The following is a 17,422-nucleotide window of genomic DNA, read 5'->3' as shown; positions in this document are numbered from 1 at the left end:
TTGCCGACCAACCCGCCATGAGTTTTTTCGGCGGTGGAGGCAGCCCGGAGAAATCATTAGCAGGGTCCCTGCATAAATAGAGCTGGCCAGTTTGGAACCAGCTAAGAGGAGTGAGCAGCAAGGGAGTGCTGCTGCTGATTCGGCTGCTGCTGATTCGGCTGCTGCTGATTCGGCTGCTGCTGATTCGGCTGCTGCTGATTCGGCTGCTGCTGATTCGGCTGCTGCTGCTTCGGCTGCTGCTGCTGCTGCTGATTCGGCTGCTGCTGCTGCTGCTGCTGATTCGGCTGCTGCTGCTGCTGATTCGGCTGCTGCTGCTGCTGCTGCTGATTCGGCTGCTGCTGCTGATTTGGCTGCTGCTGATTCGGCTGCTGCTGATTCGGCTGCTGCTGCTGCTGCTGATTCGGCTGCTGCTGCTGATTCGGCTGCTGCTGATTCGGCTGCTGCTGATTCTGCTGCTGCTGCTGATTGTAAATAAAGTTATTACTTTCTATTCTACAAACTCATGCTGGATTCTTCGTGGCCCTCACAAAAGCTGGCTTCAAGTTCTCCAAGTCTAATTGATTGTCTCCATCTAGTTGAGTATCAAGAGAATTGTCTGGACGATTTGTTAATGGGTAGTAGATGGTGCCCATTCATACTCCTTGAAGGCAATTGTTCCTGATGAGACTTTGTAGACAATTTGTCTCCATTTTAATGGCTCTGGAATGTAGTAGGTGCAATGATGCAAATGTTCAGCTATCTGTGACTGATTTCAAATCGTTGGAATGTGGCTTTATTTATTTTTTAAATTCTAGTTGTGGGTTTCCAGCCAGTAGATTCATAAAGTCCTTTTTTTAACAAAGCATGGCTTTATAATCCATGAAAATGGATGGGTTTGTTTTATTCGTTCATGGGATGGGGGCATCACTGGCTGGGCAAGCATTTATTGCCCATCGCAGAGGGTATTTAAGAGTCAACCACATTGCTGTGGATCTGGAGTCACATTTAGGCCAGACCAGGTAAGTTTGGCAGATTTCCTTCCATAAAGGACATTAGTGAACCAGGTGGGTTTTTAGGACAATCGACAATAGTTTCATGGCCAGCATTAGACTTTTCATTCCAGATTTTTATTAAATTAAAATTTTACCATCTGCCATGGTGTGATTCAAACCCAGGTCCCCAGAGCATTACCCTGGGTCTCTCAATTACTAGTCCATCGACAATACCACTATGCCATTGCCGCCTCCCTCCCCCCCCCCCCCCCCCCCTCCCCCATTTGCCTTCTCTGTGACCTTAGATATCAAAATCGTTTGCTGTGAACTCTGTAAGAGGAAATATTTCAACTGTGCAAATCTGATGTGTGGTCCTTGGTGTTTTATTGACCACAGCATAACATCACAAAGTTGATCATGTAAGGAACTGGTTGGAAATGTTGCTCAGTGAGATGATCAAATTATTGGTTAGGGTCCATTTACATTGCTTGTATTCCAGGGTCACCTTTGTTAGTTGTATCTGTTTTTCCCATCATGCTACATCTGATACAGCTTCACACGCATGTGTCACGGAACTTGTGGATTGCAGTCCTGCCCCAGATTGCACATATGTAATTAATGCCTTTAACTTGGCATACTCAGGTCTTGGAGTTTTTGAATTTTAAGGGAGACACTCAGAGACACTCGGAACAAAGAGAGGAATTTGTGAAATGTTTTCTCTAGAGAATAGTCACATGACAGAGGAAAGCACAGGCACAGAAAGAGGGAGATTGTAACTCTTAGTCAACAGGGTAAGCGAAAACCAAGGGGAAATAGTTGCACAGTTCCACAGACACTGGTCTGTGAAGAAAAGGATTTAGATTGTGGGGTAGACAGCCAGGATCATGACACCTGGCATTGTGGAGCAAGGCCAGTCCAAGGTAGGGAAGAGAAGGAGGGAAACATTGTACATGTAAGGACTCCATTTAAGAGACACAATAGTGTCCTCTGCAGTTGTGATATAAAGTGTTGCGTACTTGGTGCTAAAGTTAAGGATATTTCATAGCAAATGGAGAGAAATTTGCAAATGGACAGGGGAGATCAAGTTGTCGTGGGCCATATTAGGACGAATGACATAGAAAAAAAAGGAAGAGATCTGCTGAGGAAATATCAAAAGTTAGGAGCAAAATTAGAAAATAGGACCTCTTAAATGATATTCTTGTTAATCCAACATGAGCCACAAGGTAATTGGAAGAGGAATAGTCCTATTAGGAAGATTACTGTTTTGTTATGTAGTTTTAAATTTAGGGTAAATGAAGAGGGTCATGTGACCAGTTCTGCAGCCTGCCTGACAAGCCTGGGTGGATTGATTGTTAGAGATCAATGGAAGATTTCATTGTTTTACTGTGATGAAGGCACAAGGTATTTACTTGGAGACAATGGCAGCAGTCTGAGTTTACAATCCCCAAAAGTTCCAGAAAGGTATTTTTGGTATTGGATTGTAAACTGTCCATTTATTCCTAAATTAAAAGGGAATTGGGATGAAGAAAAGCTAATAGCATTTCTACCTAATTTACAAGGTTAATGTGTTTCACGTTGCATGGGGAAGAGGGCAGAGGAAGGTATTTTTAAGATCAGGTTACAGGCTTCTCTACAAACCAATGAATAACACAAATGGACTGCAGGTGTTCTGTGTGGCTAGCAGAGAGATGAGGCTGCTTAGCTTTGCAAGCTACCAGAGCTGTAGCCACCTAAGGAATGTGGGAGATTTGTTCTGGCATGGCCAGGATACAAGGAATCATTGGAACAAACTTTACTGCTGGTGGTGGATTTAAGAAACTCTGAATACTGACGACAGCACCAGATCCATAGCAATGTGGCTGACTCTGAGGTGCTCCCACAAGGAGAATAAAGAAAGGGTAATAAATACTTTTCCTGCCAGTGATGCCCACATCCCATGAAAGAATAAGAAAAAGTATAAAAGGGGAATTTCACTTTCTGTAGTTTAAAGTATAAGCTGCTTTAGAAAACAAAAATAGTCTTTGTAATCATTTGTTACAGTCTTAAAAATTAAATCTTGTCACTCTTTCAGCAATAAACTAGAAGTTTGAATTTCTCTCGGTATTGTAACATCAAAGAATATAAAATGAATTGAAAGTATTCTACAATTTGGTAAACAGCAAAAAAAATAGGATAGGGATAGGATCACTGAGGAATGCACATAATAAACGGACAGATAATGACAGCAAAATGTCAAAGCTATTAAATAATTGCTTTAGCTCAGTACTTTTTCTTTTTTTAATTTAGAGTACCCAATTGTTTTTTCAATTAAGGGGCAATTTAGAGTGACCAATCCACCTACCTTGTACATCTTTTGGTTTTGGAACTGAGACCCCCGCAGACACTGGGAGAATGTCCAAACTCCACATAGCCAGTGACCCGGGGCCAGGATTGAACCCGGGTCATTGGCGGCATGAGGCAGCAGTGATAACCACTGTGCCCATCCTTGGGAACCAATTTGCACACAGCAAGCTCACACAAAGAGCAAATAAATAAATAATCCATTTTGGGTATTGATTGTTAGCCCAGGCACCAGGCGAACCTCCCTGCTCTTGTGTCATGGGATCATCTACGTTCTTCTGAGAGGACAGCTGAGGCCTCCTCCAACAGTGCAGCACTCCCTGCGCTGAAGTGTGAAGTGACGAGGAGAGGCAATACAAGATAGAGGGTAGAATTCTAAGCGATGCAGAGGAACCTGGGGCAGATGTGTCCAAATTATTGAAGGTGGCTGAACAGCTTGAGAGAGCAGTTAATAAAGCGTATGGGTCCTGGGCTTTATAAATAAGGATTCAGAGTACAATAACAAGAAAGTTATGATAACTCTGTATAGCATACTGATTCAGCCTGAGCTGCAATATTGCACCCAGTTCTGGAAAATATACCTTTGGAGGGATGTGAAGGCGTTAGAGAGGACACAGAAAGAAACCATGAGAATTTTTTATGGATGAGGAACTTCTGTTATGTGGGTAGATTGGAGAAACAGGGGCTGTTTTTCTTGGAGCAGAGCGGATTGATAGGAGATTTAATAGAGATGTTCAAAATGATGAGGGGTCTGGATAGAGTAAATAGAAAGAAACTGTTCTCGTTAATGGAAGAGCAAAGAACCAGGGGACACTGGTTTATGGTGATTGGCAAAAGATACAATGGCGGTATGAGGAAAACTGTTTTTACATAGCCAGTGTATAGGATCTGGAATGCACTACCTGAGAGTGTGGTTGTAGACTGACTCTTAAAAAGGAATGGAAGATTTATCTGAAGAGAGCATTTTACAGGAGAACCAGGAATGGGCAGGCCTATGGGACTAGGTATTTGCACTTGCAGAGAGATGGCATGAACATGATGGGCCAAACTGGCTCCTTATATGCTGCAACCATTCTATGACTCTATGATCTGTCAGCTTAATTCATGCTCAAGGTTCTGGATTAGGGCTTGAACACATAGTGAGAATGCTACCAACTGAGCCACTGCGGCCACTTCAGAAATGGCAATTGTTAATACCAGCAAAGGTGAATGCTGCCTTCAGTTTTAGCCACTGAGGCCCAGAATCTCCTGTGTTTTCATAGAATCACAGAATTTACAGTGCAGAAGGAAGCCATTCAGCCCATCGACCCTTGGAAAGAGCACCCTACTTAAGCCCACCCTATCCCCATAACCCCACCTTACCTTTTGGATACCAAAAGGACAATTCAGCATGGCCAATCCACCTCGCCTGCATATCTTTGGACTTGGGAGGAAATTGGAGCACCCAGAGGAAATGCATGCAGAGATGGGGAGAAAGTGCAAACTCCACAAAGACAGTCACCCGAGGCCCAGGTCCCTGGAGTTGTGAGGCAGCAGTGCTAAGCACGGTGCCCCCTTGCCGTCTGTGTGTTAGAATTCACCATAAACATAGAGGGCTGGATTTTCGTCCTCAGTTTGGGAACCGTTGATGGGCCATTTCCCGACATCATGGTCCTGACTTCTAAATGTCAGCTCATTCACTGGGTACTATGGTCTTCAGGTGTAGGCTGGAGTCAGGGCTGTCGCCTCTCGAGGCAGGCTCAAAACAGTCATAGCAGTGGCTGGATGGTCAGGCTGGCAGGTTAGAAGGCCACGTCTGTTCACTGCATCATCGATCTATTTAAATTCACTGGTAGCATGCCCTCGAGCCCTCACACATCACTTCCCCATTCAGCCCTCATGTCTCCATGCTCTCTCCAGACCCCCAATATTTTCTCTGCGAATTTCATGTTGCTCTGCCTCCTCCATGCCACCTCATATTATCCCTGTCCTCTCCTAACCCCTCCACACCTTGTACCCCTTCCATTATATCTGTGGCCCTTCCATTATTTTTCTCCCTTTCCATGTTCCTTCCATGCTCCTCAGGCATCCAGCATACCCAGTCTTCAAGTAACTACCATACACAGAACAAATGAGCCAAACCTGGCAAGTCCTTGAAATGCTCCCGACAAAATAAGGAAATATGCTTTGAAAATCTCCTTTGAACAAAAATCTGCTCATCTTGCAACCTCACAAAAGTGTTGTTCGAACACAGCCATTCATAGCCTCAGTCGCATAAAAGCTCTAACCCACTTAGCACCTCACAGGACAAAGAAGGGGCAAGCGGGTAATGGAAGGGTCATGGGGTGGTGGAGCAAAATCAGGAATGTGGGGGGAGAGGGCATTAGCAAGACGTTTTAAACTTACCTGTCAAAAGATTCCACAGCAGACCTCCCGCCCCTCCCCCAAGGTACACAAACTGACTTAGCTGACGGCATTCAGGAACCCACCCACCTCCATGAAAATACTATGGGAAGGGAAACTTTAATCTTCAGCAGGAATTTAAACTGAAAACCTAATGTTACCCTCAGTTGCAACAAGCCACGGTGCCAAACCCAATGAAAATGGCGGTGGTGGGAATCATAGGGACAACTTTAAAATGTGGACCTGCATGTGTCCAATTTTCTCCTCCCGACGCAGACTTGTTCCGCCTCGGGAGACAAAAATCCAGCCCAGTTGTGTCCATTTTTACTGAATGAAAGCTCAGCAGCTTTACAGAATATACCAGAATTTTCTAGGCTACTTTAAACAAAATAAATTGTCACCAACTTGAATAAAATTGTGTTTTTGGAAATAAATTTGTTTTAAACCGTTTCAAAAACAATAAGCATAAGAAAAAGAGTCAGCTCTCATTAGGACTCCCTGAAGCTTCACAAATGTGTTATATATGTGGGCTGTAAAAGAATTTGGAAATCATGTGATACCTGCCATAAGTAGGTCAGGATGGAATTACTGACAAATGTGCTGGAAATTATTTTCCCTCGGGCTATAATTCTTAGCTCTTATTAAAGTACTTTATTTTGTTCCTAATGGTATCGTTGGACTGTACTCACACAAAGATTTTAATCCCTTTAGAAACTCAACTCAGCATTTCAGGATTAAAGTTATAAAACAAATTAAACATATATTTTTCAAAATTAATGTTAGATTTCCTCCTTCCTTTTCTCCACTTACTGAATCAAATCCTGGGTGAGAACACAAAAGAGGTAAAATATTTAACTGTTTCCAAGCTTCCATCAATGCCAATCTATAATTAGCCTTCAAGAGAGGGATAAGAGTGGCACTGACTCTGAGGAAACATATCTGACGTGTAATGCATAGGGCTGACTAGAGTAACTAGGTGCAGTTAAGCATATCTGTTTTTGTCCAACATGTCATAATATACACCAGTATATCATGGTGCAGACACACACTGATGGACGCACACAGGGACCAATCAACATGTACAAACACCGCAGCCAATCTATAGAATACACACACTATAAAGGCAGAGGGCACCACGGTTCCCGCTCATTCTGGATGCTGCCTCTGAGTGTAACAGGAACTCATTCAGCCCAGCACGAACTCACAACACGTGCTGAGAGAATCAACTGGTTTGGACAAGGCTTAGGTCTCTAGTTTAATTGGCATTATTTAGACCCACAGTCATCATGTGTTAGTTAGTTAGAAGTAGTTAATAAAATTGAGTTGAACCTTCATCAGTGTTGGAAGTGTCTGTTCATCTCTCAAGCCTACACTAGCCAACACTTCACAACATACATAGCTTCTAGCTCTTATCACTGAAGAGTAATCATCGACAGATCCCAGTCCAAACAGGTCTATGTTCCCTGTCTAGCACCGTCTATCCCATGTCTGTCCAAGCTGTGATTAGCTAAACTTGTGGAAACTAGGTTTAAAACCTGTAAAAAACAATTCTGTCCAGTAACATAGGATGAGGTTCTCTGGCCTCCTGGTGGTGTGGTTCTTGGTGGCAGGAGGGAGCCCGCCATTGGCCAATGGCGGAATATTCTGGTCTCACCACTGTCAATGGGATTTCCCATTGAATCCTCCCCACGCCGCTAGGAGCCCCGCGGCAGGGTGCGCTGTCATTGGGACTGAGAGATCCCGCCAGGGTGAACAGCTAGAAAATCTCACCCCATGTTTACTCATTCAGCCATCAGGGAGATGTAAGTGGTAAGTGGACTCATTGTGCAAATATATACTCCATTGTGCAAATATATACTCCATTGTGCAAATATATACTCCATTAAAGGTTGAAGAATGTTTGGAATACAGTTCAAATGCAAGTATTAGTTTACGGTGAATTTTAAAAATTCTTTCATGGGGTAGCATTTTTTTTTAATAAACAATTTTATTGAGGTAGTTTTTGGCTTTATAAACAGTTACAGACATCATCAGAAAGAAAGCAAAAAAGGCAAAAATGTGCAAACATCCACGTACTTTCAATACTTCCATCGTAACATATTGCACAAGCCCGCTCCCCTCCCACCGGTACTACCCGCCATATTTTCTCTCCTTCTCTACTCTACCCCCCACCCCCCTGCTGACGCTCACTCTCCCGCAAAGAAGTCAGTAAATGGTTGCCACCTCCGGGTGAACCCCTGCACAGATCCCCTCAAGGCAAACTTAATTTTTTCCATCCCCAGGAAACTCGACATGTCCGCAAGCCACCACTCAGTCTTCAGGGGCTTTGAGTCCCTCCAAGCCAATAATATTTGTCGCCGGGCTATCAGGGAAGCAAAGGCCAAAACATCGGCCTCTTTCTCCCCCAGGATGCCCGGGTCTTCCGAAACCCCAAAAATTGCCACCCCTGGACTCATCACCACCCTTGTTTTTAGCACCTGGGACATGACCCCCGCAAATCCCTCCCAGTACCCCCTCAGCTTAGGGCATGCCCAAAACATGTGAACATGGTTCACTGGTCCTCCCGCGCACCTAGCGCATTTGTCCTCTATCCCAAAAAATTTGCTCATCCGAGCCACCGTCATATGGGCCCGGTGAACGACCTTAAATTGGATCAGCCCGAGCCTAGCACGTGTCGCGGTCGAATTTACCCTACTCAGGGCCTCTGCCCACAGCCCATCCTCCATTTCCCCGCCTAGCTCCTCCTCCCATTTAAGTTTCAGTTCCTCTGTCTGGGACCCTTCCTCCCTCATGAGCACCTTATATATACCCGAGACTCTGCCCTCCCCTTCTTCCCTCCCAGAGACTATTCTGTCGAGGATCCCCATTGGCGGGAGGCGTGGGAAAGACGGGACCTGTCTACGAACAAAGTCCCGCAACTGTAGGTATCTAAAATCATTTCCCCTTACCAACCCAAATTTCTCCTCCAAGCTCCTCAAACTCGCAAAGCTCCCTTCCAGGAACATATCACCCACCCTTCCCGCCCCCGCTCGCCGCCATACTCGGAACCCCCCATCCATACTGCCGGGGGCAAACCGATGGTTGTCGCAGATTGGCGCCCAGACAGACGCCCCCATCTCCCCCACATGCCTCCTCCACTGGCCCCATATCCTCAGGGTTGCCACCACTACCGGGCTGGTGGTGTACTTGGCCGGCGGCAGCGGTAGAGGAGCCGTGACCAGGGCTTCCAAGCTGGAGCCCCTGCATGAAGCCGCCTCCACCCGCTCCCAAATAGACCCCGTACCCACCATCCACTTCCTTATCATAGCGATGTTGTCCGCCCAGTAATAATTGATCAGACTCGGCAAAGCCAGCCCTCCCTCGCTGCGGTTCCTCTCCAATATCGCCTTCTTCACCCGCAGGGATTTTCCCGCCCAGACAAAGCTCATGATCAGCCCGTTAACTCTTTTGAAGAAGGACTGTGGGATAAAGATCGGGAGGCACTGAAAAGTAAACAAAAATCGAGGGAGGATTGTCATCTTTACAGTCTGCACCCTCCCTGCCAGCGACAACGGTAGCATTTTTATTAACCATCCCGAATTGCCCTTGAGAATGTGATGGTGGGCTGCCTTCGTGAACAGCTGCTGTCCATACGGTGTAGGTAAACCTACAGTACTGTTGGGGAGAGAGTTCGAGGATTTTGATGCAGCAACAGTGAAGGAATGGTGATATATTTCTAAGTCAGGATGGTGTGTGGCTTGGAGGGTAACTTGGGGATGGTGGTGTTCCCGTGCACCTGCTGCCATTGTCCTGCTAGATGGCAGAGGTCATGGGATTGGAAGGCGCTGTCAAAGGAGCCTCGCTGAAGTGCAGCTTGTAGATGGTACACATGGCTGCCACTGTGTGTTGTTGGTGGAGCGAGTGAATGTTGCTGATGGTAGATGTGGTGCCCATGAAGTGGGCTGTCATGTTCTGGATGGTGAGCAGCCTCATGAGTGTTGTTGGAGCCACACAAATGCAGCCAAGTGGATACTCCAATCTTCTGGCATGTAGATCTGGATGGGTTTTGGGGAGTCTCGAGGTGAGTTACTCATTGCAGAATTCCCAGACTCTGACCTGCTCTGGAGCCACAATATTTATATGGTTGGTCCAGTTCAGCTCCTGGTCAATGATAATACCCAGGATGCTGTTGCAAGGGGATTCAGCAATGGTAATGCCGTTGAATGTCAAGGAGAGATGGTTAGATTCTGTCTTGTTGGAGATGATCACTGCCTGGCACTTGTGTGGTATGAATGTTACTTGCCACTTATCAACCCAAACCTGGATTTTGTCTAGGTCCTGTTGCATATGAATACTGAGGAGTCGTGAATGATGCTGAACATTCTGCAATCATCCTATTTTATAGAAAATCATGAAAACTAAATTAACAAATTAAGAGATTTTTTAAAAAGGCAGCTCTGTAAAGGGATACGGTATCAAACAAAAACAAATTTCAAAGGACACTTAAAACATTAAGACGGTGATTAAAGGGGTAGATAAAGCACCCCAGCCCCCACGGTGCCCACTCAGCATGGAAGGGTTGTGCAATCATCAGCAAACATCTTATGATGCAGCTAAAGATAGTGGGCTGGATTCTCCGTTTCTGAGACTAGGTGTTGACGCCAGTGGAGCACGTGTGGAGTTCCATGACAGAAAAACCAGCACAAAACCCGCACCAATTCTGGTACTGGTGAGGGGCTAGCACCGGGGCCGAATGAAACTCGTGCGGATCGCGCTGAGAATGGCCGGGTCCCGGGCCGCGCATGCGCATGGCTGACGTCCTGCACCAATCGCCCTGTAAAACATGACATCAGCCGTGCATGAGCTCAACCCGCCAACCGCGACCCCACAGCCCACCCCATGGCCACCCCCCACCAGTCTCCCCAGCCCTAGCAAGCACCCCCCCCCCCCCCCCCCCCCCCCCCCCACCGGGCAGCGGCACGGCTGAGTGTGGCGGCGCTGACACTGTCCGCAGCCAGCACGCTGGGACCACATGTGACCTTCGTCGTTGGGAACTTGGCCCAACGGGGCCGAGCATCACAGGTGGGCCAGCCGATGACACACCAACGGCATTGAAAGGGCGCGTGGTGCTCATCACAATTACACCTTTTCGGAGGGGGCGGAGCATAGGGACTGCCGTCAAACCGTCGCCGGCCCCGATTCCAGCATCTGAATCCATTCTCCGCCCAATCACTGATCACGATTTTGTCTTTGGACTACGGAGAATCAGTCCCGTGTGTGTAACAACCATACTCTGGAAATCCTGCAGTAATGTCCTGAGACTGAGATGATTGACCTTCAACAACCTCAACCATCTCCCCCCCCCCGCCCCCCTTCTCCTTTTTGTGGATATACCTGGGCAATTTTCCACATTGATGGGTAGATGCCAGTGCTGTAGCTGCACTGGAACAACTTGCCTAGGGTTGTGGAAAGTTCTGGCGCAGTACGTTGTGATGAAACAACATGTGTGATGCAGGTACAGTAGGCATATTCACTCTGTTCTTAGTTTTGTTTTTAAGTTTCTGTAACTTGGAATTTTTAAGTAGATTGCAGTTTTAACATAGAGTGCAGGCACACACTAAGACCTTAAGCTCATTAAACCTTTCTGTCTTCACATTGACTCAAACTGTTACTGATAATTTAATCCTACTGGCATTCATAGTGAATCTAATCGAAGACATGACCCTTTTATTGCTCGTGGGATAGATAGAGCGAGGGTAAGTGAGGTCTGTTGTATTGTACCTGGACTATTATTGATTGTCTCGAGCATAAGCGTTTGCAGACACAATTTATTTTTATGTTTTGCACTCGCCAGTCATTTTTAAAGAGTAAAAAATGACAAATCCATGTAAGTCTAAAAGAAGGACAGAGCATGGTGGAAATGTTTAGCAAATCCATAAACAGCTGTAAATAAGGTTATATTTTTCCCAGTATACAATGACCCATGCTGTGACATTTAGTATTCCCTTAGTCTTGAAACATTGTGTAGGACAAAAATTACGACATGGATCAATCAGAAACATCACATATTTTCCCTTGGGTCACAATCGTATGTGTAGAGAACTGCCTTCATTATAAACATTTACATTGTCAAATAGCCGAGCTCATTTCAGTATGTTAACTATTTGAAGTGAAACAAAACGGATGTTTAATGAAAGAAAGCTTATGATTCCCTGTTGAACTCAAAAATAAAATATATAAAGGACTTGTTGGGCTTGTGTAATCGGAATGTATGGTATAGGTGTGTCTTCAACATGAAGTTATTTAAATTTAAAAAAGGATGGATCTATATATTGGGATACTGCATCTTTCTGCGAGCAGTCTAAAATTAGTTGAGGGCATTGTACATATATGAAAACACCTTGCTCAAAATTTTTGCCAGTAAGCTACTCAAAAGAGGTTTCATCTGGAATTAATCCAAAATGAAATTTATTTGAATTGAGAGCATTGAGAATATGTCTTCTCTAATTCTATAATTGATTTGCCTTGCAATAAACATGTCACATTTACTTCCCTGCACCTGCTGTACTACAATGGAGAGACCAGTGGATTGAATCATTTTCTGCTTTGAAGGTATTGAGGATTGGGAGCGAGAGGGCACAAATTTAAAATAATTGGCAAAAGAAACAAAAGCGATGTCACACATCCAGTGATTAAGGTCTGGAATGCTCTGACAAGAGTGTAGTGGATGCAGATTCAATCAAAGCATTCAATAGTGGAATCAGACCATTATCTGACAAAGGGAGAATGTGCAGCGTTAAGGGGAGAAGGAGAGGAAGGAGAATGGCACAAGGTGAATTTCTCATTCAGAGAGACGGTGCAGACACATTGGGCGTGAATAGCATTATTCTGCACTGCAAGAATTCTGTGATTCAGCAACAAAATGTTTACAGTTAATATACCAAGTTTTATACACCTCCAAATAGATGGAAATCTAAAACAAATTGGCATACAAAGAATGCTGACCCCAATTGACCTTTATATTGAATCTTTTGTCTTTATCCTCAGCCAACAGCTTCAATCGTTTAAAGAAGCCTGCATCAGAGCATAGGCCCAGTCTGCCGAATATTTCCAAGCCAGTTCAGCAAACCTTCAGGAGCACAACAGGAAACCATGTTCAGGACATAAATGGGAAAAGTACCCCAAGTGCAGCCATATCAGACACCAGTCCAAAGCCTCAAGGTAAGTGATTCCCGTAACTTTCATCAAATGAGAAAGGAGATGCTGAAAGTGGAAAACTATGGAGTAGTGGTGTGTGAAGTTCATTGTTCAGAATTAATTTCAAATTCACCTATGTCACAGGACAGGTCATTTAAGAAAATAATAAGGATGTTTCCGTGGTAGGATTTTTGTGATATGATATGTGGTGCTGCAGGAAAGAAGGAGATAAGCAAGGTATTTGGAGCTGATGGATTTATAATAGTGAATAGATGGAGCAGTGGTGGCCTCGCTATAAAGATGTTTTTTCCTCCTGAATCCTCTAATAGAATAGCCCTCTACATACAAAAAAAGGACAATCATGTTCCAATCTAACAGTATCAAGTCCTGGTTCTGTCCTAGCTACTGCCCCAGAAGACTTAACAGCAGTATGATTCAGTTCTCAGTTTACAACGTGATGAGACCATCAATTCACGCGACACGTGGTTAGAAGTGAACAGTGGTTTTAATCGTCTTACAACAGAGCCTGCCTGTGACAAGATGAACTCTAGATGAACTGGGCAGGCAGGCTCTCAGCATCAACCTTTATACTTCCGGTTAGGGGGAGGAGCCGTGGGTGGAGCCAAGGGTGGAGCCCAGTACAAACTCCCATACACTCCCAGTGCATCTCCCCCTAGTGGCAGAGCAGCGCAACTGCTCATGTACCGAGCTTACAGAGACATAGTACAGCATGTGTAATACAGTGTGAATTACGCTACTGTGATTCACCACATTCACCCCCTGTAAAAAAATCAAGTCCGGCGGGGGTGGAGGCTTACAGATTGAGTCTGTCCGGTGGCCGAGTTGTCCGCTGTGATCGGCGGAGCACCAGGGTTGCAGCCCCTTCTGGTAGCTGGATGAGCACCGTCGGTTGGTGTACGATGGCAGACTCCTGGGGCGATTCCGCCCGAGCTTCGTACCCGTCTGGTTCGACTGGGGGCGCTGGGAGCTAGCTGGCCCAGGCGCACGAAAAAAATGTAGCGAGCTGGTAGGTGCGGGGGCGTGGGGGGGCGAGTTGGGTGGGATGTAGTGTGAGGGGTACCTCGGCGGTGGTAGTAGGGGGGTTGGATCCTGCAGGTTCTAGGTCCTGGAGGGATACAGTGTCCTGACGGCCGTCAGGGAACTCTACGAAGGCGTACTGGGGGTTTGAATGCAGTAGGAGCACTTTCTCTACGAGTGGGTCAGTGTTGTGCGCCCTGACGTACTTCCGGAGGAGTACTGGGCCCGGTAACTTCAACCATGCCGGGAGCGAAACCCCTGTGGTAGTGTCCCTGGGAAAAATAAAGAGCCGCTCGTGAGGGGTCTAGTTGGTAGCGGTACATAAGAGGGACCTAATAGCGTGGAGCATGTCAGGGAGGACTTCTTGCCAATGGGAGATCGGGAGATTCCTGGACCGGAGGGTCAGTAGGACGGTCTTCCAGACCGTCGCATTCTCCCTCTCCACCTGCCCGTTCCCCCTGGGATTATAGCTGGTAGTCCTGCTCGAGACGATGCCCTTGCCGAACAGGTACTGATGCAGCTCGTCGCTCATAAAGGACAAACCCGTCGCTGTGTACATAGCTGGGGAAACCAAACAGGGTGAAGATACTATGCAGGGCCCTAATGACTGTGTGGGAGGTCATATCGGGGCACGGGATAGCAAAGGGAAAATGGGAGAACTCGTCTATAACGTTCAGGAAGTACATATTCCTGTTAGTCGAGGGGAGTGGCCCTTTGAAATCGAAGCGAGGCGTTCATAGGGCCTAGAAGCCTTGATCAGGTGGGCCCTGTCTGGTCTGCAGAAGTGCGGTTTGCACTCCGCTCAGATCGGGCAATCCCTGGTGATGGCTTTTACCTCCTCGGTGGAGAAAGGCAGATTTCGGGCTTTAATGTAGTGGGCGAGCCGAGTGGCGAGGTCATTGTTGGCAAGTGACAGTTAAACCCGAAACACTTTGTGAGTGTTTCCCACCCTACCTCCTCCTCTAACCAACCCCCCCACCCCACGGTGGTTGGGAAGCGGGAGCAGGGGCCTGTCGTGAAGGTGAGTGAGTGCCTTTAAATTTGCTTACCTTTCAGCGGGATCAGGGTTTGAGGTAATATCAGGTAAGCTCTTCCTTTCTTTTCTTTTTCTTGTTTTTTTTTAATCTAGAGGGGATGTCAGGGAAGGCAGTACAATGCTCCTCCTGCAGAATGTTTGAGGTGAGGGACGCCGTCAGTGTCCCTGCTGATTTCATCTGTGGGAAGTGCACCCAACTCCAGCTCCTCAAAAACCGTGTTAGGGACCTGGAGCTTGAGCTGGATGAACTTCGGATCATTCGGGAGGCAGAGGGGGTCATAGATAGGAGCTTCAGGGAAGTAGTTACACCAAAGACTGGAGATAGATGGGTAACTGTAAGAGGGACTGGGAAGAAGCAGTCAGTGCAGGGACCCCCTGCGGTCGTTCCCCTGAGTAACAAGTATACCGTTTTGGATACTTGTGGGGGGGACGACTTACCAGGGGTAAGCCATGGGGTACGGGCCTCTGGCACGGAGTCTGTCCCTGTTGCTCAGAAGGGAAGGGGGGAAAGGAGTAGAACATTAGTAATTGGGGACTCAATAGTCAGGGGCACAGATAGGAGATTTTGTGGGAGCGAGAGAGACTCACGTTTGGTATGTTGCCTCCCAGGTGCAAGGGTACGTGATGTCTCGGATCGTGTTTTCCGGGTCCTTAAGGGGGAGGGGGAGCAGCCCCAAGTCGTAGTCCACATTGGCACTAACGACATAGGTAGGAAAGGGGACAAGGATGTCAGGCAGGCCTTTAGGGAGCTAGGATGGAAGCTCAGAGCGAGAACAAACAGAGTTGTTATCTCTGGGTTGTTGCCCGTGCCACGTGATAGTGAGATGAGGAATAGGGAGAGAGAGCAATTAAACATGTGGCTACAGGGATGGTGCAGGCGGGAGGGATTCAGATTTCTGGATAACTGGGGCTCTTTCTGGGGAAGGTGGGACCTCTATAGACAGGATGGTCTACATCTGAACCTGAGGGGCACCAATATCCTGGGGGGGAGATTTGTTAGTACTCTTTGGGGGGGTTTAAACTAATTCAGCAGGGGCATGGGAACCTGGATTGTAGTTTTGGGGTGCGAGAGATTGAGAGTAGAGAGGTCAGGAGCACAGTTTTGACTTCGCAGGAGGGCGGCAGTGTTCAGGTCTGTGGTTTGAAGTGTGTCTATTTCAATGCCAGGAGTATACGAAATAAGGTAGGGGAACTGGCAGCATGGGTTGGTACCTGGGACTTCGATGTTGTGGCCATTTCAGAGACATGGATAGAGCAGGGACAGGAATGGTTGTTGCAGGTTCCGGGGTTTAGGTGCTTTAGTAAGGTCAGAGAAGGGGGCAAAAGAGGGGGAGGTGTGGCGTTGCTAGTCAAGGACAGTATTACGGTGGTAGAAAGGATGCAAGATGGGGACTCTTCTTCCGAGGTAGTATGGGCTGAGGTTAGAAACAGGAAAGGAGAGGTCACCCTGTTGGGAGTTTTCTATAGGCCACCTAATAGTTCTAGAGATGTAGAGGAAAGGATGGCGAAGATGATTCTGGAAAAGAGCGAAAGTAACAGGGTAGTTGTTATGGGAGACTTTAACTTTCCTAATATTGACTGGAAAAGATATAGTTCGAGTACATTGGATGGGTCGTTCTTTGTACAATGTGTGCAGGAGGGTTTTCTGACACAATATGTTGACAGGCCAACAAGAGGTGAGGCCACTTTGGATTTGGTTTTGGGTAATGAACCAGGCCAGGTGTTAGATCTGGAGGTAGGTGAACACTTTGGAGACAGTGACCACAATTCGGTGACCTTTACGTTAGTGATGGAAAGGGATAAGTATACCCCGCAGAGCAAGAGTTATAGCTGGGGGAAGGGCAATTATGATGCCATTAGACATGACTTAGGATGTGTTGGTTGGAGAAGTAGGCTGCAAGGGTTGGGCACACTGGATATGTGGAGCTTGTTCAAGGAACAGCTATTGCATGTTCTTGATAAGTACGTACCAGTCAGGCAGGGAGGAAGGGGTCGAGCGAGGGAACCGTGGTTTACCAAAGAAGTGGAATCTCTTGTTAAGAGGAAGAAGGAGGCCTATGTGAAGATGAGGCGTGAAGTTTCAGTTGGGGCACTTGATAGTTACAAGGAAGCGAGGAAGGATCTAAAGAGAGAGCTGAGACGAGCAAGGAGGGGACATGAGAAGTCTTTGGCAGGTAGGATCAAGGAAAACCCAAAAGCTTTCTATAGGTATGTCAGGAATAAAAGAATGACTAGGGTAAGAGTAGGGCCAGTCAAGGACAGTGGTGGGAAGTTGTGTGTGGAGGCTGAGGAGATAAGCGAGATACTAAATGAATACTTTTCGTCAGTATTCACTCAAGAAAAAGATAATATTGTGGAGGAGAATGCTGAGACCCAGGCTATTAGAATAGATGGCATTGAAGTGCGTAGGGAAGAAGTGTTGGCAATTCTGGACAAGGTGAAAATAGATAAGTCCCCGGGGCCGGATGGGATTTATCCT

The 17,422-nt window shown here is 46.6% G+C and overlaps 1 protein-coding gene across 14 annotated transcripts in view; it reads left to right on the top strand.

Annotated features, from left to right (window-relative positions):
* Positions 1-17,422, top strand: part of fgd4a (FYVE, RhoGEF and PH domain containing 4a) — a 340,499-nt gene that overhangs the window by 217,683 nt on the left and 105,394 nt on the right. For 11 of the 14 annotated variants that reach the window (XM_038779936.1, XM_038779947.1, XM_038779939.1 and 8 more), the window contains one exon: positions 12,720-12,893. In XM_038779936.1, coding sequence (XP_038635864.1) covers positions 12,720-12,893 — 174 coding nt within the window. Of the gene's footprint in view, positions 1-11,159; positions 11,188-11,390; positions 11,429-12,479; positions 12,505-12,719; positions 12,894-17,422 lie in introns of those variants that run through there. The other 3 variants (XM_038779942.1, XM_038779944.1, XM_038779940.1) reach the window with 3 other exon arrangements.

The sequence above is a fragment of the Scyliorhinus canicula genome, chromosome 20 (assembly GCF_902713615.1).
Source record: "Scyliorhinus canicula chromosome 20, sScyCan1.1, whole genome shotgun sequence".
NCBI lineage: Eukaryota > Metazoa > Chordata > Chondrichthyes > Carcharhiniformes > Scyliorhinidae > Scyliorhinus > Scyliorhinus canicula.
Note: the sequence above shows the minus strand (reverse complement) of the source record. Positions and strands in the feature narration are given on the sequence as shown.